This window comes from Caretta caretta, chromosome 12 (assembly GCF_965140235.1).
Source record: "Caretta caretta isolate rCarCar2 chromosome 12, rCarCar1.hap1, whole genome shotgun sequence".
NCBI classification, from domain to species: domain Eukaryota; kingdom Metazoa; phylum Chordata; order Testudines; family Cheloniidae; genus Caretta; species Caretta caretta.
Window position 1 is genome coordinate 8932860 of NC_134217.1, and position 14754 is coordinate 8947613.

A 14754-nucleotide genomic window follows, 5' to 3' on the forward strand; every position below is an offset into this window, starting at 1 on the left:
TTGATTTGTAATACCTATTTCTAATATGGGCGAATTTTCACCTTCTTCTGGAGCATGGGGCAGAGGTCACTTGCCAGTATGAACTAGAGTAAATGGTGGATTCTCTGTAACTTCAAGTCTTTAAATTGTGATTGGAGGACTTCAGTAACTCAGCCAGAGGTTATGGGTCTATTATGAGAGTGGCTGAGTGAGGTTCTGTGGCCGGTGATGAGCAGGAGATGAGATTGGATGATCACGATGGTCCCTTCTGGCCTTAAAAGTCTATGAGTCTAATTGGCTTAAAAACAAGATTTTCTCAAGGTGGATCCAAGAGTTGGTATTATGCCAGATCACGTTTTGCAGTAACCCATTGCTTTTCACCATTGTGGTGCCAGGTTCTAAAATCACATGCCTGATTGCACATTTTCAAAATCCTGTGATGGGACATACATACTCTGCGTGTCAGAGGCATTGTTTTAAAAAATGTCTGTTCATTGACTTGTGTATAATGAAGACATGTACTAACAAAATTACGGGGGTGTCACTGGTACATTACAGGGTGTCCTCATGTTCAAAGAATATTTTATTATTTATGGGCCTGATCTAAGTCCCAGAGACATCAATGGAAGCCTTTCCAGTTACCTTAAGCTGGGGGAGGCGTTGTTCAAACCCTATTTCTACAGGAACTGATCCTTAGAAGTCAAAGGGGGGTTTTGGCTGAGTAAGGGCTGCCAAGATTTGGCTGTTAGGTTTGTGAAAAGCGGGGCATGCACCGAAAACAAAGAATCCCAAGCCCAAGGCTTCACCCCCGCTTTTGCATTTCTGTACACCCTCCATTCAGATTTTGTGTTCAAACTGTGATTTGGGGGAGCTGAGTCCCTGCAGTTTAGAGGCTGTCTTTAAAAATTTGGCCCAGAAGAGCAAGGGGAGCAGAGTTAGCAACAATCCAAGCAAACCTCAGCTTCTCGTCACCACGACACTGTTTCTGTGAGGCAGGGAGAACATGAGGGGTAGTCCTCAAGTCCCCTTGGTGTAACAGGAATTCTCCAAGGGAACAGTTGGCACCTTCTCTGCAGGAACAGGAACTGACATAACCTTTAATGCTATCCAAAGGTTTCAGGCAGCAATTTTTCATTAGTCATAGTCCTGATTACTGAGATCCTCCATTAGTTGGTAAAGCCAGAGCCTAAGTGGAATGGGTTTAACCTCAGAGAATTAGGATTTCATGCATAAAAAAATTAAATTTTACATTTAAAGCCATCTGTCACAGACTATTTATCAGACATGGAGAATGATTTTTTCCCCCTGTGCATAGATTTTAGCAAAGACAAGCTATGTGCATTGGTTGGAGATGAGTCACTGACTAATCAACAGTTCAAAGCCATCATGTTGGTTCTCAAACTGCTCACAAGATCTCCAATAGTAGTCTCTATTCTGTAAATCATGGTAGAAAATATCACCAGGATTTAGTTTCCCTATGGAAAAACCAGCAACACTGAGACCTCCTTGCTGTGCGCAAAGTGACATCGGGTCCAAATGACCCCAGAGCAGTAGAGGGCACACAGGTAAACAGACATGCCAATGCAAATGAGAAGCTAAGCAGTGTGGATAGCAGCAGGAAGACTGCCAGAAGTGGAGTAGTTAATCTGAAACACTACAGCCGCTGCATGCCTCCACACAAACCTTATTCTGGGGAAAAAACCCTCATTCCAGAAGTCATTTCACTTCCAAAGTGGATTGTTAATGAAGAATAAGAAATCAGATAATTAAAAATAGAGAATTTTTATTTGCAGACACAAGGCCAATTACCCTGAAAAAACTAAAATTATTCTGAAAAAAAACTTTCCCACGTAGACAAGGCCCAAGGAAGACACCTGAACATCAGCAGAACGTTCTCTGTGAAATATTTCATTTTTTTTGCCTCAAGCAAATTTCCAATGGGTAGAAAATATCTACTGTACTGTTATCATGAGTTTATTTGCTCACATCTGTATTTTGGACCTTTGTAGGAGAATAGGAACCTATTTGTGGCCTGTAAAAGAGACCATGCACTGCCGTGTCCAGAGACAGCTGGTTTTGTAATATGGAAGGAACCTATGGCCCCATTTTCATACTGTTTAGAGAGGCAGTTGTGCCCATAATTACCACAATTGCATGTGCATATCAGTAACTGCATTTGCAAATCTATTAAGTTAGCCACTTGCACATGCAATTTGCACAAACTGATCAAATTAGTCACGCAATTGCATAACTGAAATGTCTGAAAATCTTCCCCTAGATGTGTTTGGGTTGTGCAAATATGCCTCTTCTCATGCTATGTAATCTCTAGTTTTTCCTCCAAAGCAGCTCTTTGCAAATCATTCAATCCATCATTTCAATTGGATATTGACCTACCCTTCGCTCCTTATCACCGTATTCAATGCCCAAGGTATCCATGGCACGGACGATAGCTGCCAGTGACTGAATAGTGTTGCTATAGACCACAGGCTTGTACTGCTTCACGTCTTCTCCGGAGAAACCATCTTCATGAATGATCCTACATAAAAAGAAATGATAAAGACCTGAGACGAATGTCATTTGCATCGAAGCGTTAGAACAAAGTTGTTTAAAAATTGATTTAATAACTCGATTGGCCTAATTTACTTGGCATTTCTTTACTAGACCAGTGTTTCCCATTAGTGGCGCTTCAGGCTTTCGAGAGTTACATTCTAGTTTTCTCCTTGCTAGCTTCACGATGAGACCTCACACAGGGTTCCAGTTTACTGCTGTTGGCTGCCTCTCATTTAATTGAACACACTTGAACCTGGAGTGGTGCTTGAACGGCTTCATCTTCCAATTGTATGACAGCAGCAGCCACTGGTAGCCTAGATGAGGTTTCAGGTCCCAATCTACCTCACACTGAGGTCTATGGAAATGTTTCTCTTGATTCCAATTGGAATTGGATCAGGCCTGTAGTCTGGTAGACAGCCACAAACACATCTATAATATAGCACTTACAACTCATTGGAATCGCCTGCTCAATAGACAAGTTTACCATAAGCTCTGCCATCTGCACACCCTAAGAAGGGCTAATAACCTGAGTTCTGTCACAAATTTCTCTTTACTCAAGACTGCGTAGAAATTATACTTACGGCAATGTATCAGTTCTGTGCACTAGAAACCATTCGTATGGCACTGAATGCACAGGTGTTCTCTATTTCTCTATTCACATGTAAAACGTACCAGAGCAACACTACGTATTCCAACTCAAACCAAGAAAATATGACTTTATAATAGTTAATATAAAACAGAGGTGGGCAAACTATGGCCCGTGGGCCACATCCAGCCCGCGGGACCATCCTGCCTGGCCTGTGAGCTTCTGGCCGGGAGGCTAGCCCCCGGCCCCTCCCCTGCTGTCCCCCCTCCCCCACATCAGCGCTCTGACCCACCGCTCCTGCCGGGCAGCACGGGTGGCGTGGCTGGCTCTGGCTGGGTGGCGGGGCTGCGAGCTCCTGCTGCTCTGAGCAGCATGGTAAGGGAGCAGGGGGCAGTTGGATAGGAGTGGGAGTCCCGGGGGGCAGTTAGGGGTGGGGGGTTCTGGAGTGGGGCAATCAGGGGACAGGGAACGGGGGGTTGGATAGGTGTGGGAATCCCTGGGGGGGGCTGTCAGCAGGTAGGGGGGTGCGGAGGGCAGTCAGGGGACAGGGAGCAGGGGGCATTGGATAGGGGGGTGGGGTCCTGGGAGGGGGCAGTCAGGGGACAAGGAGCAGGGCAGGTTGGATGGGTCAGAGGTTCTGAGGAGGCAGTCGGGGGGTGGGGGGGTGGGAGATGGATAGGGGACGGGGGCCAGGCTGTTTGGGAAGGCACAGCCTTCCCTTCCCAGCCCTCTATACAGTTTTGCAACCCTGATGTGGCCCTCAGGCCAAAAAGTTTGCCCACCCCTGATATAAAACCATCCAGCTCTATGCATTAGATTTTTCTCTCACTAGCTTTAAACCGGCGTAGCTTTATTTGCTTTCATGGAGCTACTCCTGGTTTTCTCCAGTGTTAGAAGATGATCAGGTCTATAGATCTTGTACTAAACAACTGGTCTAAATCCAAGCGTTTGCCAGTCTTCTTTGTTTAGGCCATAGTAATAATTTAATAGAGCCTTCACTGCTTATTCAGTTTGTATTCCCTCATTCATTAGTCTAGTTGCTAAAACAGACCATAATCAGTGGGGGCTGCTGAGGTGAAGCAGTGGCTGGGGACTGGGAGGGGCCATGGGCCACGTTGCGCTCTCCTGCAATAACTAAGAGGAAGAGTAACAAAAACACTCATCAGGAATAGTCTCACAAATGGCAATGTAAACATACTGCAGGAGCCAAGGGGGTGTTACTGCAAATGGCAGGTGGTGTCTGGACCTGCCACAGCACCAAGGGAATAAGAAAAAAACAAATGTATCCGCATAAAGGTCTGGCGTTAAGAAGAAAAGGAGAGAAAAAAACAACCCCCAAACCAATCAACACAGCTACTAATGTAAGAAATGGTGCCACCATCCAGACAGTGATTATGGTCTGATTATGGCTGCTAACTATGTCGTTGGGGACAGTACGGCGCTTTGGGTAATAGGTCGCATTGAGGATGGATGGCTTGTCGCCAAGCAAGTGTACTGTTTCTGTATTCTTTAATGGCAATGAGTGTGACTCTTGGAGAAAGGGTGGACTTTGCTCTCAGCTTGGAGTGGGTAGAGGAGGGGTGGGATTGAGGACTGAGATCACCCTGGAGTGGGATGGAGGACTGAGATCACCCTGGAGTGGGTAGAGGAGGGGTGGGATTGAGGACTGAGATCACGCTGGAATGGGTAGAGGAGGGGTGGGATTGAGGACTGAGATCACCCTGGAGTGGGATTGAGGACTGAGATCACCCTGGAGTGGGTAGAGGAGGGGTGGGATTGAGGACTGAGATCACCCTGGAGTGGGATTGAGGACTGAGATCACCCTGGAGTGGGTAGAGGAGGGGTGGGATTGAGGACTGAGATCACCCTGGAGTGGGATTGAGGACTGAGATCACCCTGGAGTGGGTAGAGGAGGGGTGGGATTGAGGACTGAGCCCTCCCTGACATTTTTGCAACCCTGAACAGATGACTGTGCGATGGAGCCTCCTGCACTTACCACTCTGCACAGCCAGAATTTTATATTCATGCATGCAAGCCAAGGAATTTCATACACAGAGCCAAACCCTGGGCCTGCTATGATGCCGTTGTACTGCTCTGGCAGAGCCATGGGGCCATCCGGTCAGCTTACCCATCCCGTTGAGGGACTCCTCAGTTGTTGCCTCTACTTTACCACCTTCACGCTGGGGCAAGCCGCACGTCAGGCCATAGCTAGAGCTTGGGGACCCTAGGCTGCCAGAAAGGCCACTTGGATCAGAGCAGTGCTGAGACTGCTGTGCTATGTGTTTGGGACTGAACCAGCCCTTGGAGAGTCCCAGTATTGGGAGGCAGGAAGGTGGCAGAAAGCCACCTCTGCTCCCCATCTCCTGGCTCCTGTGCTAAACAGAGCTCACTCAGACCCACCCATTGGACTCATCTGTGGGTCCAAATATGAATTTGAGTGAGTGCAAGTGGCCAAAAAGATTGGTGAATCCTGATCCTCCCCTTGCACTAGAAGTGAAACTCCCTTGGGTCCCAGCTTGATTTACAGTTGAGTCATTACTAAAAAGGATGTGAGAAATTCACAAACTCCTGGGCGATGTCCAGTAATTAGGACCATATTTGGCATGAATCAAGTGGAGGGTGACACAAATCAAGGACTCCTGGCACTAAGGTCTCTGGTCTTATTGTGGGTGCAACTGATGTGCAGAGCTGACTTTCATTATACCCCTTTAGTACTTTTGGACAAGCAAATTCTTCCCTTCTAAAGTCTGTGCTGTGGACACTGGAAATATGCAAACACGGGGTGGCATTTTCCTGGAGAGGCATGAGAAAGGAATGAAGGTTTTCCACTTGTTCAGATGCCTTTATGGCACATGAGCCCAAATCCCTATAAGAAGAATTTCTGTTATGCCAATTTCTACATTCATAAGGGGGACAGAACTACAGAGGCACGTACTATCATAATCCCTTCCTGGTCAATGTGTTTTTCCCCCCTGAGAAGCAGCCTCAAGCAGGATTTAAAATGAACGCCCCTAAGGTGAGCCACAAAAAAGCAGGTGCAACAATGCCTGTTTAATGTGTGTTAATTAAGACAGTGGCTTTAGATTCCAACATTTCACCATATAACTTAATAATAATAAAAAATCACAGCTTAACAATGCAGAGAATAAACAGAGAGGACCCGATTTTGATCTCATGCTGAGGCACCTGAGTAAATCCACTGAAAGCAACAAGAGGCATGAATTCAGTCTCCAGGCTCATCCAGTTCTCCATCTCTCTGCAAAAACTGCCACTGCTGATGATATAATTAATACTAGTTTGGATTTATATAGCACCTTTATTCCAAGGATCTTCCAGCCTTGCACAAATATTAATAATTAAACCTTGCAAAACTCTGGGAGGAAGCTGACGTGCCTCACAAGAGAGACAGGGTCGTGTTTTGCTTTTCGTAGTGTTGACACATGTCTGCTAGGGACTAGATTTACACCAATCAGCAACGTTGCCAAGAAACACAGCTCAAGATATTGCTCTGCACGTCGGAATCAGACTGGGAGTGTACCACCTTAGTTCAAAACAGCATCTAAATGAATGCAAACAAATTGCACATCATTACTTTGCTTCTGCTTTTGTTATTGGTGGAACAGTCACTGAGCATGGCCAGCTTTCCTCACTGACATATACAGAGTCCAACATCTCACCAGTTCTGTCTGCAAAATAGCTGAGCCATATTTGTGGCACAACTGGGATCGGGTAGGGGATGAAGGAATCAGAGCTCAGCAATAAAGTTGAGAAGTTATAATTGCTTTTTCAACACATTTTAAGGCATAATAATATTGGGTCTTTTTCTAATCTCACTCCCTGGTTTACACTGGTGCATCTCCCTTTACTTCAGTGGAGTTACTCCTGGTTTACACCAGTGTGAGAAGAGAATCAAGCTCACTTTGATTCACGTGACAAAGTCCCCCTTGAAGGTGGTAAGAGATTGGTGCCATCCACAATGGATGGTAGAGAGCTGGACCACTGATGTCCCAGAATGCTGTTCCTGTAGACAGGCTTCCTTCCAGAGTGGGAGAGTGAGATAGGAAAATGTACCGTTTCACAAATATACCCGAGAAGCTAGGAAAACAGCTTAGAATCAAAATTTACAAGGGGACTCAATCCGGCCTCCAATTTTGCACCTACCAGTTGCAGACAAAATAACTGTGAGCACAAATAGTGGCAAATAGATGTCTGGTTACCTGAGTTGTGGATGCAATTAGAAAGTTAGATGTCTTGTTGCTATTATTTATGCCCACAAAATTGCACCCACAATTGATTGTGGGTGCAAAATTGGAGGCTATTTCAAAAATGTGGCCCTTAGTCTTACTCACCAGATAGCAGTTTCACAGAGAATTACTGTACACACCACAAACTTCAGGTAAACCAAACATTACCTCAAGCCCACTACAGGGAAACCAAAGAGTACATCATAAAGCATAGCTTGTCTGTAAAGCCTTAATTATGACTGTGTCGGTGCAAAGAGACCGTCAACAAGGAAAAGCCGGATCAGCAGAACTCTGGAGCAAAGCTTTGCTACTAGATGTTCGTCCCTAAGTACTGCATGGCCGTAAAGGATGATTTTAAGTCACATGCTGTTAAATAATTTGGAAGCAGAAATAATCACTAGGCCTAAATGTTGCAAACAGGGAACCAGACTCTAGCAAGGTGTCATCATGACACACAGGTACAGTTCACAGCATGCTTCGTTATCACAAATGAATGATTTCCAGGGGGCTGATTCCTGCAGCCTTTACTTAGTCAAACTCCCACTGGAGTGAATGGATATGACCCAGAGAGTTATAATACTATTTCCAGATAGCCCAGATCCGGAATTAAATGTACCAATGCCACAATCCTGCTTGGGGTTAATGTCAGAATAGTGATTGTGTAAATATGGTTCCTCACCCATGCAATATTATGTGTTTGCAGTAGGTCTTCCAGTCATAACCTGCTCTCTGTACTGACAAAATCTCTAGTTATGATTTCAGTTTGCTCTGCAAAACCAGTACAGCTATGAGAGAGTGAGCTCGATTCTATTTCCATCTGTGCACAATTAGCGAAATGATCAGCTCAGTTCTGATCACGGAGTCCTTATTAGTGGTGACGATGTAAATCCAGCTGAGCCCTGTCTCTTCCAGGTGCCCGGCTGAGTTTGCTGGGTTGGACACCAAGTAATTTTAATCTCTACATCCGCTGGAGTTTACAAAGTGTGTCTGACAATGCCCCTTACCCAATTCTGAGCTTCACTGCTTAAGTGCACATTCACCATGTAATGTGTATAATTACTTGCTGATCCTGGACAGACATGACTAGAAAATCAATATTCAGGAGCCATGCATTTTCTCCTTTTCGAGATCTGTAGCCAATCTTTAAGATACATGAATTATTCCCTTCTTCAGTAGTAGCACATGGCTGCTGCCTGGAAAGAAGATGACCCCCTATAAAATCTTTCTCTCTCCAAGTATCTCAAGAATTAAGCTCTAGGTGTGTCTAGAACATATCTAGGATTTGCAGAACGACTTCGGTTGTTAAGAATGCCCCAAAAAGAAGACCTGTCAGATGTGATCAATTACATGTCTTTCAAACCTAGCACTGGGACGATCTGCTTCATAAAAAAAAAAAAAAAAAGGTTTACATACCATTCTCCGGATCCTAGGGCAGTGCCCACAGATGCTTTTAATTTCAATCTTATTCTTGAGCTCACCCACTCTGAACACTTACTGGTCTTATTTTTATGTTGTCCCTGGAAAAAAAAATGGCATTCTATCCATATGATTTGTTCCCAGTCGGGGACACACACAAGCCAATCCCCTGACCGGTTTTTGCGCAGCTGATGGCATGGCCTCGGCTTTGAGCGCTAACATTGCTACAGCCAGGGAGGCCAGCAAAAGCGATATGAGGTTGCAAGAGGATACAGCGGCCAGAAGGTAATGGAATTCGGGGCTGAATGCCAGCTGTTTAGTATCAACAGATGAACAGTAGAGCAAAAAGATGCTGATCTCAAATATCAATAACAAGAGACACAAATCCGCTTCCTTTCGCATGAAAGTGTCCCCATGCTGCAGTGCCTGACTCACGCCTTTGCCTTCTTTAATCTTGAACCAGAGTTCATTTAAGCAAGAGGAACCCTTGTAACCAGGTCAATCGGCCCATGAGAGCCAGAGGGGGAAAGCTCAGGGGCTAGGCTACCCCATTCTAGGAGTTCTGCAGCAGACAGAGACCTAGGAAACACACAGGTAGCTGCTGAGGGAGATGAAATAGTTCCAGATGAACAATTGGTGTCTGGAAAATCCCCAGGCTTCTGGTCTCTTTAGGACCCAGGATCTGGACCCTTATAGTGTAGGGTGGGGCAGATCTCTCCTCTCAGCCATGCCTTCTGCCTTCCTTCCTAGAACTCAGGACAAGTTCTAGGAAGGAGTGCAGCCTATAACTTGCCTTTTCCCTCTTTATGGGGGAGACACTAGAAGGAAGAGGGGTGACCTGCTAACCTCTCCTAGGCCAGGAAGAACAATGCTGAATCGTGTTGACTCTGCCTCCAAACTGTGGAGGAGGAGCATTGGGAAAGCCACACCTCCAGCCGAGGCACCTGGGGAGAAGAGGACATTTTGTTATGAAGGGTTTTTTTCAGTTGTGGTTTATATGAGATGTTTTGCACCAGTCCAGGAACTGGGGAAGGGTAAAGCTGACTTTAGTTCTAGCCAGTGCTGTTAGTCTTTCCCTTAAAGTCAACTTTACCCTTCCCCAGGTCCGGAGGATCTGAGGGAACAACTCCCAGTCGGCCATTCCTAGCTGAGGATCTCTGCAGTAGCATTCCAACAATGACCGCTTCCTGGGATGCTTCTACCATGTCCCCGGAGCAAGAGCTGGTGTGCTGGCTTTTTGTCACCTGGGAATTCCCTTACATCAAAGCCGCACAAAGCAGGCAAACCACAGGAGCCCTCTAATTTATCACATTTTCAATTCTGAAAGAAGAGCTTTGGAGAGTTTAGTGGGTCCCTCATGCTGAAATATATTACTTTCCTTTTGTTTGTTCAGCTGAACATTTCATGAACACTGTCTTCTCCCACTGCCCAGCATTTCCCTAGCTATCATTAAGAAAAAAAAGTCATTCCCAGGAAAACACTAGAGAAAAACGTGGCTGAGCCCCATGAGCCAGACAGTGAAATCCCCTGAGGATCAGTGCAGCTGTAACTCCGACAGACCCCGGTCGTTGGGATCGAACCTGGGACCTCCGAAGCTTGGTGCATGAGCCTCTACTGCATGAGCTAAAAGCCATATGGCTGTTAGTTATGGCTGTAGAGCAGACTCATTAATCTCTAAGTGGTCTCGGTGCCACCTGATGGGACAGAATACCAAACCCAGGTGGTGTGTGGGTTACACAGAATCTATGTACTAGCTTCTAAACTTTTGTGTCTGCACCTGAAGAACTAGTGACCAATTCTGGTCGCACACTACAGTAAACCAGCAGTCACGCTGATAAAGACAGTGGAGTTACAGCGGTGAACGACAAGATCAGAATCAAACCCTTACTGGGCTTGTAGGGGGGATTTGCAATAAAAAATACACGTTTTCTATGGCTCCAGAAATTGGCTGGACTACAGTAGATTTGAATCTCTTCATACCAGCCCTAGACTTGGCTCACTGTATCTATAGTCATCAGCATGGATGTCCTTGCACTGATCTTCCTTACCATGAGTGAACCTCATTCTCACTGAATATTGCATGATTTGACCCAGTATGTCTTGGTTTTCATGTTCAAATTCTGCATTTTAGGCATTTCAAAGGGGCCTAAGGGAATTAGGTGCCGTGCTTCCACTGACTAGGTTTTGTTTGGATAGATCTATTTAAATTCAGTATTCAAATCGAGTTTCTGATTCTCCTGTAGCAATGGAGATGGAGGCAGAGGTAGCACATTCAGGCATCTGAAAGGTTAAGTTCGTTCCATGTTCCATGGATCATTTAATGTTACATCAGACTTCTGACGCAATGTCAACAAATGATCAAAGGTGTTTTGAACACCTAGCATGCTTTCAACTTCAATAGATGCCGCAAGTCAAAACTGTCTCATCTGCTCACATCTTGAAACTGTTCTATTAGATCAGAGCTGAGCAGAATCTTCAATTCTCAAACGACTGATGCTGAGCCTCGAGCAGCAGCATCTTCAGTTTTAGCAAGCTGGGGGGAGGAGGGGGGAAGAGTGAAATATTTAATGTTTTCCGAATATTTGCTCGGACAACCCACCAACGTTTTGGGAAATTTGGATTTTGCCAAAAACTACCACAAAATCTAACAGCAGCCACATCTGACAGAATAGTCTATACCGATGCTCACCCCAACTAAACAGAAAGTGTGTTCTACAATAGCTTCTACCAATTACAAGCAAGGAGGTAATCAGTTATACAGACCAAGAATTTATTTATTTTGGAAGGTTTTGATCATTAATTCTGATTTTTTTAAAAAGATGGTTCTGAGGTAGTCAGAGAAGAAAATTGAAGGCATAGTTGGAAGGAATTTGACATGGCAACATGAAGTTGCCTTGTTCCTGAACAAGAACAAAGGATGATTTAATGCTTGTAAGAGAAAAGATAGTCCAAGTCGAATGCCTCGTTCAGACGCATCACAAGCACACCACACACAGCCAGTTATGCCACACTGATCTTGCAAACAGTGTGTCCAGGTTCCCACAGAGGGAAAGAAAGAAAGTCAAGAATTGCTTAGCACCATTATATTCGGCTCTGTTGGACGAGTACAGAACAATCTTAGCCCTGTGGGACTTATTCTTTGATTCAAATGACTATATACAGACCCCTTTCTGTACCAATAGCACTGTAAGGCCGTGTGGAAAAGAAGATGAGCCTTGTCCTTCCACAGAGCTGAAATGCTTTATGCATGTCCCGGTATAATATAATCTACAGAAAGAAATTCTGAGATGTGTCACAAAGGGGCCAGGCAATACATCACACCAGATATTTAAATAACTATTTATTAAAATGTTCTGGATAAAGGTGAACTCTTTTTTTCCCAAGATGCGGTATTTTCACCTGCTTTATCCTGGGAATTGTAAGCACCTTGACACCTAGATTATGGAAGATTCTCTAACGTCACTCTAGTTTTTGTAAGTTGTATTATAACTTCCACTGAAATGCTGTATGGTAGCCAACCTATTTATTGACTATCAGGGGTCTGCATGTGTTGCAGATGCAGAATTAAACGATTGAGGCTATTTTTAGCCCTCTTTCTCAATCAGTGATGATACTGCTGACTGGTCAACACAGTGATATCATTAGGTCCTGTGTCTGAAGTAGAGGCATCAAAATTATTCCTTTTTAATAAAAGCAATTCTAAATATTTCTCTGTGGATTTCAAAGCTGGGAAGAGACTTGTTTCCAGCACAACAATGAATGATAGGAGTACTGCAAATGATCCCAGTTTTGCTTTAGGATATACCCACTGCTTAATAGTTCAGCAGTCATGATCCTAAAATATTTCCATTGACTGCTTACTACTTGGGTGGTGAAACTCCTATGAGACATCCACCGGCTATCTACTGCTTCGACAGCCACAACTCAGTATCTACCATTTTATTTTACGATATGGCTTAGCAATTTGTCCTCTTCACTTGTTGGTGTATATTTGACCACTGAAATTTATTGCAGCTTTTTTCCATGGTTCTTTAATTCAGTCATTTATATATTTGGAAAATACATTGTCGTTTAAAGATATATTGCTGTTATTTATACCATTTTCAAGCAAATGGATCAACTTAATGTTTTTCCAGTTTTCCTGAAAGTGTTTCTTGGAGATGTCCCATTCCGATTCTGGCCAGCCCATGTGTGTGAGGGCACAAGGAACAGCATCTTACATACTGTAGCCATCTGCAATCATTAAAACAGGAAAGGTTTCAGAGTAGCAGCCGTGTTACTCTGTATCCGCAAAAAGAAAAGGAGGACTTGTGGCACCTTAGAGACTAACCAATTTATTTGAGCAAAAGCTTTCGTGAGCTACAGCTCACAGCTGTAGCTCATGAAAGCTTATGCTCAAATACATTTCTTAGTCTCTAAGGTGCCACAAGTACTCCTTTTCTTAAAACAGGAAAGTGTGCATGGTGCTAGTGAAAACAAGCAGTGTGTAGATGCAAGTGAAAAGCAGTTCTTAGAGGTTTCTGAAAATTAGATCATGATAGGTGTGGTCCTTGAAAGTAACCACAAGAGTCCATGGGAGCTCAGCACCTTGAAGATTCACATCCTGTATTTTGAACGGTTTATATTTGCTTCTTTTCATTAGATTTCTAAATACATTTAACTGTAAAGAAAGCTCTTAATGGGAAGGTTCCTCTTCATCGCTCTACAGTAAAGATGGAAAAAGAGTGTGGGAGTGTGATAGAAAAAAGCCATTTTAATTTTATAAGACTTCTGAGCAATTAAGAAAAAGCATTTCATTCACCAAGCGATTAGTAAAGTGCACTATGTGCTGAATGGAATGTGGAGAGATGATTGAAACAATTTGGTTGCTATGCACTAGACATTACTAGAGTGCATCAGCCAATCACTCAGTACCAACAAAATCTATATGCTATGGATTGTAATGTCATTTTCATCTTCCAATGGCAGTATCAACACTGGTGAAGGACATTTCTTGGGGCTCCATGGCTCAGCTGTGTATCAGATCTTCCCCTATCTCCCAGCAAGTCATACATTTTGAAGAAATGCTCAGGGCCTCAATTATTGCTTCCTTATCAAATAAATGGACTACTCAGCAACAATGGACACAAATTGATTGGCTAACTTTGGCCCCATTTTATTAAAACACTTAGGTGCTTAAAACTAAGCACATTCTTTTGTGCTTTGCTGAACTTGGGCCTAAATAAGTAGCAAACACCAAATGGGAGGCACTATTTCTTTAAATACGTCCAGCTGATGACATAAAGCATACAGTCCCCTCTCATGCATGAGAAAAGATGGGGGGGGGGGGGGTTGTGTTAGGAGAGTGGGTATTTGTAGGGATTGTAGGGACAAAGAGCATTTCATGAGATTTATAACTGAGCTTGGGTTACCTGTGGTCATCACTTCTTCCTAGACAGCTATTAATCCCCAGTTAATGCCCTGGGCTTTGGCTGTTAATGATTAAATACACCTTCTCCTTGACCTTTTAGGGATTTTTTGTATCAATGAAAGTGAGGGACAGACTGTGGTGACTGGAGTTAGGTTTCATTCAGTATTGCAATCTGTGGGACAAACTAAATGTTCATGGATCAGCTCACAGACATTTAACGAGTCCCAAAGAAAGACAGGCCTGAATCTAAACCCCAGCTCCGCCTGTTCCTAAACTTTCGAAAAGTTCAGCTCACGACCTAAACTTTGACCCTCATCCTGTGTTAGCTTTCAGCTAGACTGAACACGGGCTGTGATGATTTCATGTGATCACATTACAAAAGAACGTCTTGATGGTTTGTCGATGAAAAAAAAAAACCCCAACAAACCAAAACGGGGGGGTTAGGGTGGGGGTTCATTGCTTTGTCAAGGCCAAAAAAGGTCTGTTGTGGCACACAGGTTTTAATACATTTTAAGTTGTTGGTCAAGGGAAATTAGGAACACAGTCATATTCTTTATATTACAGTAAAA

At 44.1% G+C, this 14754-nt stretch overlaps 1 protein-coding gene across 2 annotated transcripts in view; it reads right to left on the reverse strand.

Annotated features, from left to right (window-relative positions):
- The window catches only part of GNAO1 (G protein subunit alpha o1), a 297622-nt gene that overhangs the window by 204487 nt on the left and 78381 nt on the right, over positions 1 to 14754 (reverse strand). For both annotated transcript variants that reach the window (XM_048817046.2, XM_048817045.2), the window contains exon 3: positions 2374 to 2515. In XM_048817046.2, coding sequence (XP_048673003.1) covers positions 2374 to 2515 — 142 coding nt within the window. The remainder of the gene's footprint in view (positions 1 to 2373; positions 2516 to 14754) is intronic.